At 37.1% G+C, this 19,877-nt stretch overlaps 1 protein-coding gene across 1 annotated transcript in view; it reads left to right on the forward strand.

Moving 5' to 3' along the window:
- The window catches only part of LOC139973179 (uncharacterized), a 31,547-nt gene extending 12,448 nt beyond the window's left edge, over positions 1-19,099 (forward strand). Inside the window, exon 8 of the mRNA XM_071979671.1 lies at positions 18,759-19,099. Coding sequence (XP_071835772.1) covers positions 18,759-19,084 — 326 coding nt within the window. The 3' untranslated portion in view covers positions 19,085-19,099. The remainder of the gene's footprint in view (positions 1-18,758) is intronic.
- Positions 19,100-19,877: the final 778 nt, after the last annotated feature.

Raw genomic sequence — 19,877 nt, forward strand, 5'->3', positions numbered from 1 at the left:
TATATATATATATATATATATATATATATATATATATACCGTATATATATATATATACCGTATATATATATATATATAGGAAGCAGGACACTTCGCCCAACAACCATTTCGCCCAACTGCCATTTCGCCCAACCTTACCATTTCGCCCAACCAGCCTGGTCATTTCGCCCAACCAGCCTGGTCATTTCGCCCAACCAGCCTGGTCATTTCGCCCAACCAGCCTGGTCATCTCGCCCAACCAGCCTGGTCATTTCGCCCAACCAGCCTGGTCATTTCGCCCAACCTGATTAAATATGATACTTGAAAAGTAAACGTTCGGGAATTGTTAAAGTTACAGGATACGAACCGAATATTAAGGAAACTTGAGGACCGATCAGTGTGTTGGGGGTTAGGTTTGATAGTAAACGTTCGAATATTAAGGAATATTAAGGAAACTTGAAGTCCTTTTCTTTGTATAACTTTAGTAAGGAAACGTTACAGAATACGGACCGAATATTAAGGAATCTTGAGGATGGATCAGTGTTTTAGGGGTTAGGTTTGATAGTAAACGGTCGGGAATTGTTAACGTTACGGGATACGAACCGAGTATTAAGGAAACTTGAAGTCGTGGTTAAATTGATTAGGCCTACATATGTGATTACATATGTGGTTACATTGATAAATATTACGGACGGGTTTTATATATATATTGTTTTTCACTTAACGTTCCGGAATTGTTAGTCAGTAGGATGGACCAGTATTTTAGGGGTTAGGGTTAGGGGATCGATATCGAGCGGACCTCACTTTATTTACCTATTGCGAAGTAACCTTACCCAAAATAAATCAAATTGAACTGGTGGAATAGAAAAAGTAATATTATTCTGACTGAATATTAGTAAAAATAAGGTTGGGCGAAATGACCAACACGGTTGGGCGAAATGACCAACACGGTTGGGCGAAATGACCAACACGGTTGGGCGAACTGACCATGCTGGTTGGGCGAAATGACCAACGCGGTTGGGCGAAATGACCAGGCTGGTTGGGCGAAATGGCACTTGGGCGAAATGGTTGTTGGGCGAAGTGACTCGCAAGCTATATATATATATATACACCGTATATATATATATATATATATATATATATATATATATATATATATATATATATATATATATATATATTTTTTTTTTTATGTTAATGCAATGGAGGTAAACGACAAAGGCAAATGAATATATATAAATGAAAATCGTAATTCCAACTCATATATATATATATAGGAATAACGGAAAAACTGTTAAACAACTATGCTGCATTTAGAGAAAGGCTGGATCTCGAGTGAGATACAATAATTGAATTAGGTAAGTGATTGGAAGTAAAACAGCCAATGTTTGGTTTTTGCAGAGCTTTCGAGCAAAACTAGCTCTTCTTCAGTGCATGATCACCGAAAGTGACAAGGAGTAGCAGGAATTGAAACTGTTTTGTAGAGAAGATGTCGGCATGGTAGTATATATATATATATATATATATATATATATATATATATATATATAAATATATAAATTTTTAATATTTATAAATATATATAAATATATATAAATATATATAAATATATAAATATAGCAGTTTACGGCGTATGGCACTTAATGATGGTGAGATTGGGCATGCTTCTGGTAAGCCAACCGACGGTACTGGGGCCTTGAAACAATAAGCCCTTTTGGCCCACTGGACAAAACTATGGCCTTTCTCGACAAGAGGATATTGGCGCTTTCGGCACCTTAAACCTGTAGCACTTTCTACGCCTCGCAACCACGACGAGCCGGTTTCCAGACGGATAGGACCATCTTCCTTTACTAAGCCTATTCTAGCCTATACTGATAGTATAAGTAAGGGTTTTTATGCCTAGTCAGACTCTTCACCCTCTCCGCATTCTTATCATTCAATTCGTCATTCTTCTAACAAACTGAAACAACACGGAAGAGCAAAGAAACGGAATTGCTCAATATATATTGTTCATTAATGTTATTAGTCACCAATAACTCTCAACAAGAATGGTTCTCCTTATTATCACAGTGCTTTGAATCATGGATGTGTTATACCGTGGTTCAACCACGCAATCTGTCAGTTTATATGTGTACCTTTCCTATATCTAACTGTTGATGAAAGTCACTGGTTTGTGGAGGTAGTACACAAGAACTAACGCGATATCGTCGCCTCATGCTATTGGATGTTTTGTTCGAATTAATTGCAAATATATATGCTATGCACAGACATTACATGAACAATCTGATGTCGCGTTGTTTCGAAGAAGTTCATCAAGTCTAAATTCCCCTTTGTCCGCTTAGGTTACCCGGACAACTTCCCCCCCCCCCCGGACGAATTTCCCCCGGACGATTACCCCTTGGACGATTCCCCCCCCCCGGACAATTCCCACCCGAACAATTCCCAATTCTGACAATTGCCCCCCCCCCCGGACAATTCCCACCCGGACAATTGCCAAACTTGACAATTGCCCACCGGAGAATTCCCACTCCGGACAATTCCCAACCATGACAATTGCCGCCGGACAATTCCCCCCCCCCCGGACAATTCCCACCGGACAATTGCCAAACTTGACAATTGCCCACCGGAGAATTCCCACTCCGGACAATTCCCAACCATGACAATTGCCGCCGCACAATTTCCCCTGGACAATCCCCCTCCTCGGAAATATCGACGATTGATTGACAGCCGATCTAGGCGGGTTTAAACTATTAGTCCAGTAAGAATGGGGGTTTACCAAGAACTAACTGCAAGAGGAGATTTCTTTTTTACATATTGTTGTTGCTTCCCCACTGAAGCATTTAAAGATATTGTTCGAAGCCCCGTCCACTCATGAATATTAATGAGATTGTCACCACAAACAATAGGGACCATATACTCACTATGGGTAATCCACCACCTAAGTATGGGAATAATGAAACCTTGCGTCATTGACTTTTCAACGAAATTACATTTGGCCCGCCCCTCATGAATATTAATGAGATACGATAAGGTATCAAGCTACACATGTACCCCACCTCCTAGCAATGCCACGAAACAAGTAAGAACAAAATCGGCCATTCGGTTACCGAGATACGGAGTCCGTCCGTTTATGAATATTAATGAGATTGGCACCAAAACAATAGGAAAATTTACTCACTATGGGTAACCTACCCACCAAGTATGATAACGATCGGATCTTGCATCATTCAGTTATCGTGATTACAATCCGGCGTCACAGTAACACACTCACATGCGTGAATGCATAGATTCCTATTGCCTCTGGCAAGGAATAAAAAAGCGTCAAAGAAAAGTCTACCCGGAAACAAATGCACCTATAGTGCGCGCGAAGTGCGCAGAAAATGTTAAGGTTAACTAGCTAACATGCATGTGGAAGGAGTAAATAATTCTCACAGCATCGATGAAGCTAGGAGGCGCGAAGCGCGCCAAATCTATTTTTTCACAAATGTACTAAGTTGACGCCCAAAATATTTTCATTGTGTCAGTGTAGCTAATAGTATACACAATGCACGCGAAACAAAAAAGTGTTTTTGGTACTTTGTCTCCTAAAATACAGTCCTTTTTGCTTTTCAATTCAGCGGTGTTTGTATGTTTTACTACATTGCAAAATGATTACATTGTCAGAGTGACAGGACGAAAGTGGTAATTCAGATACCTTTGTAAGTAGACCAAAGTAAACAAATATCCCACAACTTCATGTTGAAAAATTAAGCGAAAGTCACTCTTTACAGGGCAGACATGGTTTACACACAGAAAACGGAAATAAATAAATATATCATTAATACACGAGAATCTCGCACAAAGATAAGAGTTGTTCGTATCTTTAACTTCGCGATTATTTTTTTCTCCGGTGAGTTGGGGCTGTTAGTTTTGCTGATATAAAATAACATAGTACGCACATACACTTTTATTGGTAACTAGCGTTATAAAATCGTCCCAATTGGTTGCTCCCGAATTGACAATTATCTGTGGGCCAATTGTCCGGGGGAAAATAATCCTGGGGGGGGGTCCAGGGGGAATTGTCCTGGAGGGTAATTGTCCGGGGGGTAATTGTCTGGTGGGGAGTCGACGGGGTGGGAATTGTCCAGGGGGAGTTTTCTGGAAAAATTGAAAAATTTCGGTCAAAATTGACCTTTAATCAGTCATATTTACCACGTTTTCGTTGCCACGTTGAAAAATTGTATCTTGCGATCCTTATACTCCACCATACAAAACTTCGTATGATTTTGAATACTCTAAAAGTCTAAATAAATGCCTAATAGATCTACCGTACAACGTTCGCCAGCTTCAATTCGGTTTATATATGTACTAATTTTGCTATTGGGTGGGTTGACCCTGTTCACTAGCTGAAATAAGTTTATATTAGGGGCGTAGCCAGGGAGGGAGGGGGGGCAGTGGGAGCAACTGTTCCTCCCTTTCAGTGTCAAAAAAATGTTAAAAACTGTTGTTTTTTGGCATGGTATTTTGTCAGTGCTCTTTTGATCTTGATACTCGTCAGCTCCGTTAACTCGATTATAATCGTAGTAACATTCAGGCCTACTGATTCACCTACTTGGTTAGACAGATTCAATAGCTAAATTTAGCCTAAAGCCTATTACCAGCCTACAGTTGGCTACTGCGTAATAAAATACATATAGCCTACCTAACCGCACTCGGTGGAGAGTCACGAACCGTATGCACAACGACGACGACAACAACGTGCGTTCTCATCCTTTATGATGCGTCATAAGTTGTTGCACGAACAGCATGTTATGAAGCTAAGCTAAAATCGTACGTGATACGCGCTTCCTATAAATAATTATTACACTGCTAAATGTGAAATTTAAATTGTCCATCAGTTAAGTTCATCAAATGAATTTAAGTCCAGACATTGGACAATAAACATGAATCATCCTACTGGAAACATTGTAAAAGAGCACTATGTTTGTCTTTCTGATAATATGTAAAAGAACATGTAAGAGAATAATTCAAACCGGAAACAAAATCGCTGATAAAATGATATCATATGATAATGAAACTGGCAAAACATTGCACCAGACGCATCTAAGAACCTTCAATTGTTCACAAATGTCTCAAAGGGAGGGGGACACCCCCTCCCCTCCGTATCCGCGTTGACGAGTACCAGCGGGGTGGGGGGGGGGGGCGGGTAAAAGGCAGAAGTCGGAATTTTCTGGCTTCAAAACCCATCCAGTTGGAATTTCAGCCACTACACCCCTCCCTCCCAATCATCAGGCCTTAGCTACGTCCCTGGATACGAGATTAATAAAGTGTGCCGGGATATTCATAATGGTACGAGAATGTTAGTTTGTTTACCGCTCACAATTAATTAGTGTAAATAAAATATATAGCCAATATAAAGCTAAATCATCTTTCTTTCTTATTTGTCCTCTTTTCCTTGGCGGCGGAACTTTTGTATTCCTTCAGTCTGTTGCATGATGCTTTTATCCAAACTGTCATAAAAGGCTTTTCTCTTTTTTTGGTTTTGTTTTGCAGTGGTCGGATTAAGCGCATCAAGGCTCCGGTATCAAGGTATCCGATCTATCGATGCACTGTATTGGCCTACACGCGCAGGTCTGTCTGTGTACACTGTACATGGGCTTTCAGTATACAGCCTTTATAAGCAGACACTAACTTAACACTATCTTCGATGGGACTGGGGTTGAGAGTGAAACGAGACTGGGATTGTTTTTTGTTTTGTTGACCTTTGGTCCGTGTCCGTTTTCTTTGCACGTAAAAAGCACAAGTTGTTTGTTGTCACACAGGCTCGATTTTGGGTGACTTTTCTTAAAGTAGTAACTTCAATTGCACACTTCGGAATACATGATCTTCTTCATAGTTTTGGTACTGAGTTAAATTTATCAGGGGCGTATCCAGGATTTTCTAACCCGGGGCGCCAACTTTCTAAACGGAGCGCCACCATCGGTTGGCGCGCAGCGTACAAGAAAATTTCGGGTTTTGATACCCCCCAGATCACCGGAAATGGCACTTCTCGGGCTTGAAATGACCAACCAAATGTACAATTTTGCCTGAGAACCAAGAATTTCCCAATAGTGTTTTTTTCATCCATAACCTTTTTGAAGATTGTCACAAGTCACACATCCTGTTCGACCTCATTGCATCTCCTGTGGATCATTGCTTTTTGTAGGTGATTCTATACGTCGCAGCCCACAATACCCGTAAGCACCATTTTGAAGGTTTTAAGCCCATTATTTGTTCAGAATTTGAAAATTCACAATTCTCGTGAATAAATTCACTTTAAAAAACCCATAATGTTGCACAAATATTCATCTATAGACAACAATATAGAAAAACCTCCTTCAACCCTAACGGACCGGTCAAAATTGCACGAGTAGAGGGAAGTATGATCATGAACGGTGGTCAGGGAATTTTAGAAAATTCAGACACAGTTAATTTATTGGTGTACAAATATTAAACCTCTTATAACGGCTACTATAAAACTTCGTTGAAGGAAATTAAAATATACCAGATATTTCCAGAACCGAACACTACGCACATCTACAGTTTTGAGGCTGTCCATCCCGGAACACCATTTTCATGCTCATTGATATGATGTGATATCTGCAGTTTGCTTTAAAAATTCGAATAATTGAAATGAGACTGTAATAAATAACTATTATCTGTTTATTGTGCAATGCTCCATCAGTGGCGTAACGATGAGCCTGGGGGGGGGGGCTCCTGGCCCAAAGGGGCCCCCTATCAGGAGGCCTAGCAACTACTGAATACTATCTAAGCGGAGCGCCACCATCGGTTGGCGCGGTGCGTACGCCGATTTTTTGCCAAAAAATACTCCTAGATCGTCGGAAAAGGCACTTCCCGTCCAAGTTGCATTTACACACTGGTTATTTTGAGATCTCATGTCTTAGGATTCTGACTTTCAATAATCTAAGTTATGCATTATGGGTCAGTATGCAATGAACATAACTAGAGAACTGTTGGTTGGGGGAAATCATTGAAATGTCAAATGCTTAACTTTGTTTTAATTTTCCAGGGGTGGGCAAATCCCCCCCCCCCTACTGTATGGAGTATAATAAAGACTACTGTACAAATACAGTTATCAAACCTAAGCATAGGGCCCATAGGAGTTGCGCCCTACATTCTTTTCATTTCGAAAGACGCACAGTTTCAAGTTCATTAAACACTGAAGGCTTCAATTCTCTATCTGCCTTCAGTTTATAGGGAAGATCTTGGGATTTTTAATCGCTAGATATTGCTAGATATCTATACAGTACAGTGCCCTTTGGATTTTTCGGGGCCTGATCTTGGGAAATTGCAAAGTCGGGAGAGGTCACACTCCATGTTGGTCAGTGCACGACCTCTAGACGTCACTACGGAAGCATAGAAGGGACATTGCATTGACGAGTTACCAACTCGACAAAACGACAATTATGTGCAAATTGACGAGTTGACGAGATGGTAACGTGACAAAATTCAGAAAATTGACGTTTTGACGAGATAACGGATCTCGTCAATGTATCAATTTTCTGCAAATTGAAAAAAAATCGACTTTTATCGAAACGTTCCAATTCTAACTACCACCGTATCCCAAAAGTTCAACCAGTTTACGTATTTGTTTCTGTAAAATGTACAAAGACAGAGCTAGACGATTTAGGACTGCCATGGATTGCACCTTCATAGTTTAAAAGAGTAAGAATTGTATTTATTTCTTTTTATTTTATGTGCATACCAGGCATTGACGAAAAAAATTCAATTCATTTATGATTGTACTATTTTAGACCTACTCACGGAATGTGTGTGAATTGCATAATTACGATGGAGTTTGAGTTGACGCTTGTATTGATATGATTTTGCATAACAAATACAGCCTGTACTATGATAGGCATGTCAAATTTAAGGGACACAAAATTGTTCTGGCGTCCGTACAAGGACTTGCCCGCGACACGGACGTGTATTACTTGTGTACTTAGCACTTCGTAAGTCGAATGCGGAGCATTCACATCGGTTGCACAGATAATACAAGGACGGGCTTAAGGTGTGGGGCCTACGGTAAGTAGTGCCAGAGATCTTAGAAGCAATATGATACTATCATTACCATTATTTGAACTACAATAAGGTGCTTTATAACATGCTAACAATTGCAAGAAACTTTGGGGACAGGGCAAGTACTTCTCCCGTGGTCCCAATGGCTACGGCCTTGTTTATATTAACAATATCAAACATTTACAAATACATAGTAATACTGTTAGGTAAGTCTACACATTCATCTCCTTTTTCAGTAATCTTTTATTAAAGACGACAATACAGTGCCGTACGACTCACGAAACTTTGACTAGAAGTATCAATTACTGACTCAAAGTTAACTTGTTGAGGTACATATCTTTCTTTGCTAAGGAGACTATATCTAAAGAGGGAAACCTGAGTAGCAGATCACACCGTGCTGTAAAATCGAGTAGCATATCCCTATATCATATATCATAGCTATTTATTCTTTTGTCAAATTTCTTTGCCATCCCAGTTTTCACACCGCAAATCCTGTGTGAATGGGGGAGAGTGTACATTCCATCTACCCTGGCTACGCCACTGTCACCGAAATAATACTTTGGTGTAGGCATGCTGGTACTCATTTAATTATACATGCTAGAACATCACTGGCAGTTGTCATCCGTTGACTAAAACTGTTGGGAACCAACCCTCAGGACGCTCCTGAGAACTGCTGGCTAGGGATTCAATAACTGATTGAACCACCTGTAGCTACGCCTTTCAATATATAAAAGGTTTATGTCAAAGCAAAGTATGATATGAATGTACCATATGTACCAAACGTATATAGAAGATATGGATGTAAATCCTATAGTTCATTTAAAAGTCCTCGTCCAATAAAACAGCTGACATTGTTATTCAATGAGATGTGAGAATACTCGATCCCGCAAACAGGATGTGACGTAGGCACATTAAACAAGGAAGTATTTTTCATACAGTATACCGCTTTACAACTATTCGAAACGGCCTTAATTAGATATTTGTACTCAATTATATATATATATATATATATATATATATAGATAGATAGATATAGATATATATATATATATATATATATACATATATATATGTATATATATATATATATATATATATATATATATATATATGAGAATGTACACAAATATATATTTAACGCCGTTTTCGAATTGTTTTGCAGCGTTATACTGTATGAACAATACTTCCTTGTTGGGAGCAGGTGGTGGGTTTGGTGCACAATTAGGGCTATTTTGAGTACCACATCGTTTAGAGATGTGTCCAACATGATGAAAAAAAAAATGGAAAAAGAAAACCCTATAGTGTGTTATTGGTGATAATGTGTAGATGCACTATATATTAGTTCATACATTTGTATGGTGTAAAGAGTCCATATAATGTTAATATTGTACACCGTAATGTATACATAGTGTATGGTATATGCTTGTTCATACGGTGTGTATAGAGTACACATAATTCATACAATGTGTATACTTTAGACTAGTTCATACAGTGCGTAAAGTGTATACTATAGTTCACATTGTGTATAATTCGTGCAGTGTGTATATTGTATATACTATATCATACCTTGAATATAGTGAATACTATTACATACGGTGTGCATAGTGTGGACTAGGTAATACCTTCCATATAGTGTAGACTAGTCAATACAGTGTCTAAAGTGTAAACTATAGTTCACATCGGGTATAGTTTTTATAGTTTATATCGTATAGATCAGATCATACCTTGAATATAGTGTAAACCAGTTCATACAGTGTGCTTATTGTACACTATACACTGTATAATAGTAAGCCTCTTTGTATAAAATCAGACACAATATAAAGCTCCTAACAAGACCATTTTTAAGTAAGTTTGAAATCAAGTCAAACTACAAGTAATACAAAGAAAATTGTTTTAAAATCTACATAAATGCCTTGTCAAAAAGTTAATTCACTCAATTTCACCACAAATTTTAAAGTTTTTTTGTTGTTGTTGGGGGGGGGGGGTTAAAGTTAAAAAATATAAGCCATATTCTGGACATAGTTTGACAAGCAAATGTACATTTTCACCAATCATGAAAATAAATAAAAGGACATAAAATAACTGCATAGGGACGTTTCAATGCGGAAACCATGTTTAACAATAAAAAAAAACCTTATTTTTATTCTGCTTGTTTGTCCTAAAATAATTTTAATGTTTAACACTAAATGAAAATTCATTCATACACACTTTTTTTCTTTCTTAAATTCAAATTGGGATGTAATCTGTAACAGTAACATCAATGCAGGAACAAGTGAGACAAAATAATTGCAGATAGACAATTTCCACCGACAAATAAATTTCATTTTGATCGAGAACAACCTACTTTCTACAAAATCCATTTTAACAACATTTAAATGACAATCTACAAATATTTTTCTCCAAACTTTGGAATACAACAAGCTAGTTTATCGTGTTAAGAAATTAAAGGTTTATACATATGCTAAATACAAATATGATAGGCGTAGTCAGCGACGTTCACCCACACCCAACCCTTTTCGCTGGCCGTCATCACACCCTCCCACCTGACTCTCACCTTCCCGTCATGTTACCATGTAACTGTTCGGTGGAGTTCTAACCTTAACGTTCGTTTGTCGTTTTAAAGTAACATATAAACTAATTCGGTAGGGCCTATACAAAAGGAAAATTTTCCTATGCCTCAAACAATATGGATAATAGACTTTAAAAAAATTAAACAAATTCATCATATCTGTTAAACTGTATCTAAATGTCGCTTTACTAGCACATGTTAGAAAAACTAGACGGTATATCATAACACTTAACAACTCCATACATGGTAATAATTCGCTTGAGCACTTTCGATTCACTCATTTGTTGAAAGATACCTAATTAAATTCCTCCATATGATATTTTGTGGCTATCGTTTGAACGAGCAACATATTCAAGAAAAACACGACTTGTGACAATCAAATTACTGTGATAAACACAATGAAAAATGCAGATAGAACAGTATAACGTCTCACACAGTCTAAGTCATTGCTTCCTCAAAAGCGTTATCGGCATAAAAAAAGCTAATTTGGCTATATCCCAAAATATTCGCCTTTGACCGCGTCAATCTCTTTGTAACAATGGTACATAGTGTACCACTAAGGAAGCTAATATCAAAATTCGTAATTATTTCGATTCTATTGATTTTATTTTTCATGACTTAAGTTAAAGGTGATTTGATATTCTTGTATCAAAGGAACATATTCTTCTCCAAACCGTGATAAAGTAACTCTTGACATGATAAACGTGTTAACGCTATAATGACAAGATGACCCGTGTGCAGACGTTGTTTTAAAAATCAAACATTTGATGGAGACAAAAATATATCAAAGAACTGTTGACATTTCAGGAAAGAACTAAAGCGTGTCCTTTTGTTTATTCAGAGAGTTGTCTTAATTCACTTCATCTCCTGGAAATGCTATACAATATTTTTGTCTTGACAGATAACATCATAATTTCATGACAATTAAACTCCCATATACTCGTCTGTTCTGAAATATCAGTATTCGGAATTTACCAAACAAGAAAAATGTAAATGGTTAAGTTGCTAAAGATCATTCTTACTGTAACAAGTTTAAAGCCGACGAATTGTACAACATAAGGCAAAACAATTACAGAATTGTATTTATTGAATGTCTTGGTCTGAAAGGAAGAAAACATTTCTTATTTCTTTGAAATCTTCCTCATTATTGTTTGTCCATTTTATGATAAAATTCTTTATCTCTGGCAATTGTCATCATTATCATGTTATAAAATACAAATTTAATGTTAAGTTTTCTATTATTTTTCTATACCACATACATTTGTAGAATTCGCGTTTAACTAAGTTGTCCTATATTCTCTCGTTCATAACGTACTGCTATATTGTAATACATTTTAACTTTAAATGTTGTGAAATTTGCAAGAAACTGAAAAAAACAATTAAGACAAAAATTATCGCCGACTATGTTTTTACTATTTTACGCCTTATAGTTTAATACAACATATGCATCCCCCTCAATCTCGTGCCTTAATAATTTGAATGGAGGTTTTTATTTAGTAAGATATACAAGTCTGTGACGAAGAACTTACCTTACATTTAAAATGACACCTTTTAAATCTCAGAGTTACCATTTGCTAAGTAATGATCAAGACACGGTAATCATATTCCAACAAGAAAAGCTAGGACGATATAAAAGATCCGTCCGTTTAATAAAGGACTGTTAAACACAAATGCGTTACATATCATGTCTGAAATGTTCTGTCAAAATATCACTTGAACAAAGAACATCTGTCTGCAATGAGCCACTAAGTTTAATTAAGGAAGCAGCCGGCTATTGCCTTTGTTCTTTTACGTTAGCTTACATATCTAATCCCGGAAAATGACATTAATCTAATGTTTCCTGGATGGAAGTGGTAATATGAAGTTCAGTTCTGTTTTTATTGACTTGCAGACTAGATATTAATTTCAGTAGAAGACTAACGGAACAACCACTGCCTTAAACTAAAACAAATCGGACCAGTTTGCCTAAATGTTGTTTCTTCCGATCGGACAGATTAATTTGATCCTTCTTTTATTACGCAGGTTATCGTCAGTGCCGAGGTACGGTCTTCAGGTAGGTGTAGTAGTTATGCCATCCGACTTACCTTATTATGACAAGTAACCTCTGTGAGTTATATCAGCTATGTATTATAAAAGTTAACACTAAGTTGGCCAGCTGAATGGCTAAAACATTGGCTCTTTATAGTGTTTGCTCTAAATGTGTGTTTTTCAATCGTGTCAACATTTCCGAACATTTATTATGAGATTGATTTTCTCTGAGTCGCGTATTTTCGGTCTCTTCACACCCTACGTGCTACATCGATATTTTCTCAGGTACGCTTAAAAAAAATGGGATTGGACTGTCTTCATGAGTCTTTTGATCTCACTTGGATAAGACTGATAACTACGGAAGTTTGATGAAAACTAAATTCAAGTTATTTGGTTTTTGAATATTTTATTGCCGGCTGAAAACTAATCAAAGCCAATGATTCAAAACAGTTACATCTGAGAATTCAATAACGATTACCGTATATAATTTTAGTTGCGAAATATTCTCCTATATTGCAGTTGAGTAATAGTTGGCATTTAAACTGATGTATAACCTTAACTCTTATGTAACGAAACTAGTTCTCTTACAATTGGCTGAGAATCTAAGGCAATACTTTCGTTAACTGAAATGATTTTTCAGTCCCAATAAAATGTTAACTTTGTTTTACTTTCCATCCAGGTTCTTCATACTTTGTTTTTCAACAACCTGCGTATCCGAGAGATTGCAAAGAAGTATCGAATGCATGTTCCTCTACCAACAATACATCTGGAGTGTACCTTATTAAACCAGATGGCCATCCGGAACCGTTTGAGGCTTACTGTGATAATAATCTTGATACTGGTGGTTGGATGGTATGGCCGATTACTTGTTGTTTCCTTTTCAACTTGAAATAGATATGTAAAAAAATACTTTTTTACAATTTTGCATACAGTAATATATAGCGGTGTAATAAAAATCGTTATTTCAAATAGAATCTTGATATTTGTTATTGAAGATAGTGTTTATATCAATGATGTTATATATTTTGAACAGTGTAGTTCTTCTTCCAAGTAAACAGTAAACTTCTAGCTCACACACTATAAACTGAAGTTAGAAATATAAATTCTTATTTCTGTGTAATAATTGTTAGCAACAAATCGCATGCAGAATGGAACGTTAACATTTAACTTCTTTGATTCTCGTTGTAGGTATTACAGCGACGTAGATTGGATTCTGTAAATTTTAATAGAAGTTGGAAAGACTTCAGAAATGGCTTTGGCTTTCTAGGGAGTGAGTTCTGGATCGGAAATGAGAAAATTGCCTACTTAACAAATCAAAAGCGGTACCAACTGAGAATGGACTTTCAGAACGTTGCTGGAGAAACTTACTATGTAACATACGACGAGTTCCGTATCTCAGATGAATGGGGGAAATATTATATATCAAGTTTAGGTAAATTCCTAATATCAGATGGTAAGTGTCTTTCACATTCTTATTCAATATAAAGCCAAATAATAAGAATATCATTTATGTCAAATGTAAACGTGCATAAACTGAAAGGTGTATTCTAAGAACGAATGGATCTTTTGGAGGTAGACTTTACATGTCAATTATCTTTTCTTAGTTTGAAGAAACTGCTACAATATATATAGTTCGAGTATACATATAGTAAATCAGCGAGTACAATGACGATACAACACATATATTAGCGATAACAGTATGATCATATGATTGTGAGTACAAGCTCAAAGCGCGAGTTTAAATACTTAATCTTGCATTAGTATCTATACTATATTTGCAAAATGCCTTCATGAGTTAAAGTGTGATTACGAACTCAATACAAGACTGCCTCGTACTCAACACTAACATTGTCTCTGACCAAGGAACCGTATGTACCGTTTGTACAACAGAACGCTTACACTGAATACAGTTACGTCCCCCAGTTTCATCAGCACAACCAACGCAAACGAAATTTGGAAGTTTCTATTAATTGTCTTTTTTGTCAGAGAGCAGTATACTTTCACCGAGAGAAACCCTGTAACAAAAGCTATGACTATCTGGCTTCAGTTGTACAACAAATGATGGGGTGTTATCTCGTAATGTTCAATAACTATTAATATAAATGTGACAAAGGAACGGTCACTGCGTGATTTAAAATGTTCTGTAGTCATTCGAACTGCTTCTGAAAGTGTGTTACTTTCCTTTAACCTTCTGACAGCCAACTATTGAAGTAATGAAAAAAACCTTTTCTTTGGCACGTGTCATATTCGTTGTGTCTGTATCAGGTTACTTTTATTTACCCTTTTTTTCCTTTCCTGTTGTCTAGAATTAAAAACTGAATGGTGTCCAGCTAATGAGATATTTAGCAATGAGACATGTGAGAGGACTTGTGAAGACCCCGATACTTGCATATCGGCTACCTCTCGCACAGAATCAGAGCAATGTGTTTGCGTCGGTGAATATCTGAGACAGCAAGAACAATGCATCCCTCTGAATCAATGTAACTGCTTCGTTGATGAAAAAGGAAGTGTATTAGGGGTCAGTACGGTTCTTTCAGGACATTTTTAAGCTTTACTCTTACTTCATTGTCCATATCATTAGAAGAAAATCTTCTACTATTTAAACTTGTTGATTATTACATTACATTTACAGATAACCGAGTAGCGCTCACATCGCGGTTGGGAAGGGGCATAAACCCCACCTCCGTAGCCAGTTCTGGCAAAACTGTCAGTCAGGAACGTATTACATTAATCAGGAAGATAAGACATACAAGTTTGCATCCCCTTATAAACCAAAAACAAAGTTCATGGATACTTCATACCATAGTCTTGCGGTTACGACTAATTGTAGGCCTAATGTTAAGTCGCAATAAGCCGTTGAATGCAACATTTGACGACTACCTTTGTTCTTGATAGCGGATCCATAGGCCCCCTACATCGGAGTTGGTTTAAAAAAAAACAACATAAAACTTGTTCAACATTGGTCATCCATTGTTGACATCCTGTTCATTTCACTGTGAAAATTTGTGACAAATAATTTATTTACTATTTTTTTTCTCTGAATATCTTAAATTAGGAGGGCAAGTTTTACATCAATTCAAGATGTACACGAAATTCAACTTGTAGGAACAATCGTCTTATAGATGAGAGTTACCAGTGTAGTGATGACGCAACCTGTGATGAGAGGAACGATGTCCGTAAATGTTACTGCAATAACTTGTTTATTTGTTGTTTCTTTTTGGCTTAACACAGGTTGGCGATTTTTACGTCAATTCAGGATGTACACGAAGATCAACTTGCCAAAACAACCAGATTATAGAGGCGAGTTACCAGTGAAGTGATCACGCAACCTGTGCTGAGAGGAACGGTGTCCGTAAATGTTACTGCAATCCAAACTACGAAGGGGACGGAGAGACGTGCACAAGCGTACTCCCAAAAGATTGCTACGAGCTTTATGTTTCCGGTACACTCAGTGATGGTGTTTACACCACTTACCCTGATGGTTGGCCAAGCGGCATTCAAGTTTACTGTGAGATGGAAAGTAACGGAGGAGGATGGACGGTGAGTTTTGCAACATTTAATGATTTAAATTTTGAACTTTCTCACATTATACTTTACTTTCCTCAAAATGATGCACCGCAGATCTCGTTGAGATGAACTTGACCATTTTAGGAAAAAAATCAAGAAAAAAATACTCAAAAAAAATATCTCAATTTCACAATATCCATTTCTTTGTTAACTACTTTACGGCTTTGGATGTCATGCATTATACAGTTGGAGTACCTTTTTTTCTTCATTTCATAGGTTTTCCAGCGACGATCGAATGCCTCCGTTGACTTTTATCTTGGTTGGTTGGACTACAAGAACGGTTTTGGTAATAAAAATCAAGACCACTGGCTAGGTAACAAATATATCCATTCTATGACCAACCAGAAAACGTACCAACTTCGTATTGATCTAAGGGACTCCGGCTCATCATCGAAATACGCCGTTTATTCGACTTTCAGCATTAATAACGAGACAGACAAGTATCGACTATCAATTGGATCATACAGTGGAAATGCAGGTGAGTAGTTGATGTTCTAATCATTGAAGCATACATAAATCTGGAACGATTACGTCAATTAGGAAAAGCGTGAAGACCCCCCTCCCCCCCCAAAAAAAACAACACAAATACAACAACACAAAGAAACGTGCCAACCAAGGAGGATCACGTGACGTGCTCCCCTATAGCAATTCATTCTTGTAGTACTCCTTAAATGTTTATTCTAAAACAACTAATGTCTTGATCTCATAGCTACCGTATTTCTGGCTAAATGATATATGAGTTCAATGTTTACAGCAATTTTCAATTCCAAACATTGCTATTTTCTTTCAAACGTTTGAACTACAGTTGGAACGCACGTAGGTTTTCAGGACTATATACAATGTGTGCAGACATAAGAAGCAGACAATTAGATTCGCTGTTCCTTGGCAACACAGGTCTCCTTGCCGTGTTTGCACGTAACAAACACCTGACAATATATAAAACTATGACAGTAGATATTCTAATAGTAGCCAAGCTCTATGTATTTCTGACACAGAGAAATTAAATCTCAACATCACTATCATCCCAACCTAAACGAATATTCTGAAATTTGACGTAAATGTCTGTTGCCTTACCGCGCGCTGTTGCCTACGAAACTCCCAACACTTACAAAGGGTTAATAATATATGAGTAGTACCTGGAAGTATGTCACATGTGCCTTCACGTAACTGTGGTATGTATATTCGATGATTCTCATATCTGAAAATGTTGAGGCGCTATGTTAATATAATCATGTTATATATAAAGTCATCTAGGGTTTATCATTCACAGAACATTGAAACAGAGGAATCAGAAAGGATGTAGTTTTCAATATTCGTCTGTATAGATTAGAGAAATTTTGATCAATCAATCAGCCTGTTCGAAGAAGTTATACGTACGAGACTAGATGGCACATGTCGATAAGAACTAAATATTTCAATTTCAATGGTCAATATCATTCAAGATTTTCATAAATGTAATATATCGACGTTTGGTTAGTTTCTCGAAACCTAAAATATTAGCTACTACATTCATAGTAAATTCTCTTTATGCAATGTCGGTTCTATTCTTCATTAAAACATATTTATTTCATGATTTGTGTATAGTGTAAATTCCAATCTACGTTTATAGTCCAACGTATGAGCTCAGGTTGAAAGATACAAAGATTACAAAGTGCTTTAGATATAGGGTAAAGAATTGAACAATCGATGGCAATAACACCCTGTATACCTTGTATACAGTAGAACAGGGAACTTGGAGCCGGGCAGATATTATATTACAACCATAATAATGACATAAATAATTATGCAGTCTATTTGATTTTTGTGTTATTGGGAGATGGCCTTTTCAGCAAAATGCAATTATTACTTTGTATGTAATAAAAACAAGTAAGATTACTCAGGACTAGATCCTTCAACGATACCCTTGTTTTCCTAAATTGAATAATATAGGAAGCTACATCACACAGCCCCCCCCCCCCCCCACACCCTCCTTATCCAAGTTCGAAGAGAGCCTTAGTTAGCCTATGTGGTACAATAAAAAAAATAAGTACTGGGTTGAATGAGGGAATAAATGAAAAGTTGGTTATGCAAATTAAATTATACATCATATTATTCAACAAATTACAACATTAAACACCGTGACAAACAAGAAATTTATAACTAGAGTTTGACAGAGTTAGTAAGCTTATTTTTTACCTTCAAAATAACAATCAAATAAATAAAAGAATGAATAGTAGTGTTAAATGCCGATAAATAAATAAAAATGAAAGAGCGATATTAGCGACTCTAGTAACCCAAACGTACTATTTGGTTAAAGTAGTTTCCCCATATGTATGTTACTCTTGTAGCGGCACTGTATTTCAAGCGGAACAAAAATTAAAAAAACATAAAAACGTCCTTGCAAAGACAAATTACCTACTTATTCATCTTAGTTAATGAACACAAAAAACAAACAAGCGGAACTGACGTTATTATCTTGTCAGGACAAAAACGCACTGCCCTCTAACTTGTATACACTGTTCGATCGTTCAAAGTCGATAAATTGATCGGTTTATTTAGTCTTTCTTGTTTCTTGCAGGCTATGATCGTTTGTCTGGTAGCAACAATAAGCAATTCAGTACAAAAGACCAGGACAACGACGGATACAGTAGTTACGACTGTGCGGAGGGACATCGAGGAGCCTGGTGGTACGGTTATTATTATGATTATTATTATAGTTACTGCCGTGAGGGAAACACTTGCTATTTTTACCCTTATGGCAATAACTGTCATTATTGTGGATATTCAAATCTCAACGGAGACTACGACGGCTCGCGAGGGACGCACATATTCTGGCGTAGTAATGGTTTGAACCGTTATGGGTGCAGCCTGCAATACACAGATATGAAAATACGGCCTGTGTAGACAAAACACTGCATAAATAACACACTGCTAAAAAGAGCAGTTTTTACTAAGAAAAGTAAGAAAAGATCGATACATATCTCTGAGCATCGGACAGCTGGACATGCCATAGACAGGTGTTTTGTTTGTAGAAGCAGACAGGGTTATCCTCCTCTTCTTGTGGGGTCACTGCCCCTTTAACTAAATCTATCAGTTCAGGGTCACGACTTTGTTCTAAAATCAATTTGTTGCGGCTCAAAGGATCTTCTTTCTCTACCTTTTGGTTATCTCCCGAACTACTTTCTGTGTCATTCAACACCTTAAAAAATGTGTCTTCCAAATTGAAGACATCACCCTGACAGCTCTCAGACTCCTCCACTTCCGAGACTGCCTTTTTACTCATTGCCCTAGTCATTACACACGCAGGATATATTTCATCTTCCTCGTGGCTACTAACATTAGAATGCGTATATGTAACAATGGGGTTAGGGAGAACCTTATCCCCTGCCAGGTCATTTCCAAGCATCATGGAAACACCTTTTATCGGCAATTCCGACATAGCACTTGGCCGGACACCAAACCACACTCTAGGTTTACTCTGTGTAAGGGAACACTGATAATCTCCATCTTTATCCCATGAATTAATGCACATGTTCCAGTCGAACTCTGTTCACCAAAGGGCAACGTTTCTTCTAAAATGAGCGACTGTGAACAACCTGTGTCCCTAAAAATCTTAATTTGTTGGGGCGAAACATCATCACTAATTGATATGCTACCCTCCATAATGAATGGTTGGAATACCTTATTCACTTGAATT

The sequence above is a fragment of the Apostichopus japonicus genome, chromosome 9 (assembly GCF_037975245.1).
Source record: "Apostichopus japonicus isolate 1M-3 chromosome 9, ASM3797524v1, whole genome shotgun sequence".
NCBI classification, from domain to species: domain Eukaryota; kingdom Metazoa; phylum Echinodermata; class Holothuroidea; order Aspidochirotida; family Stichopodidae; genus Apostichopus; species Apostichopus japonicus.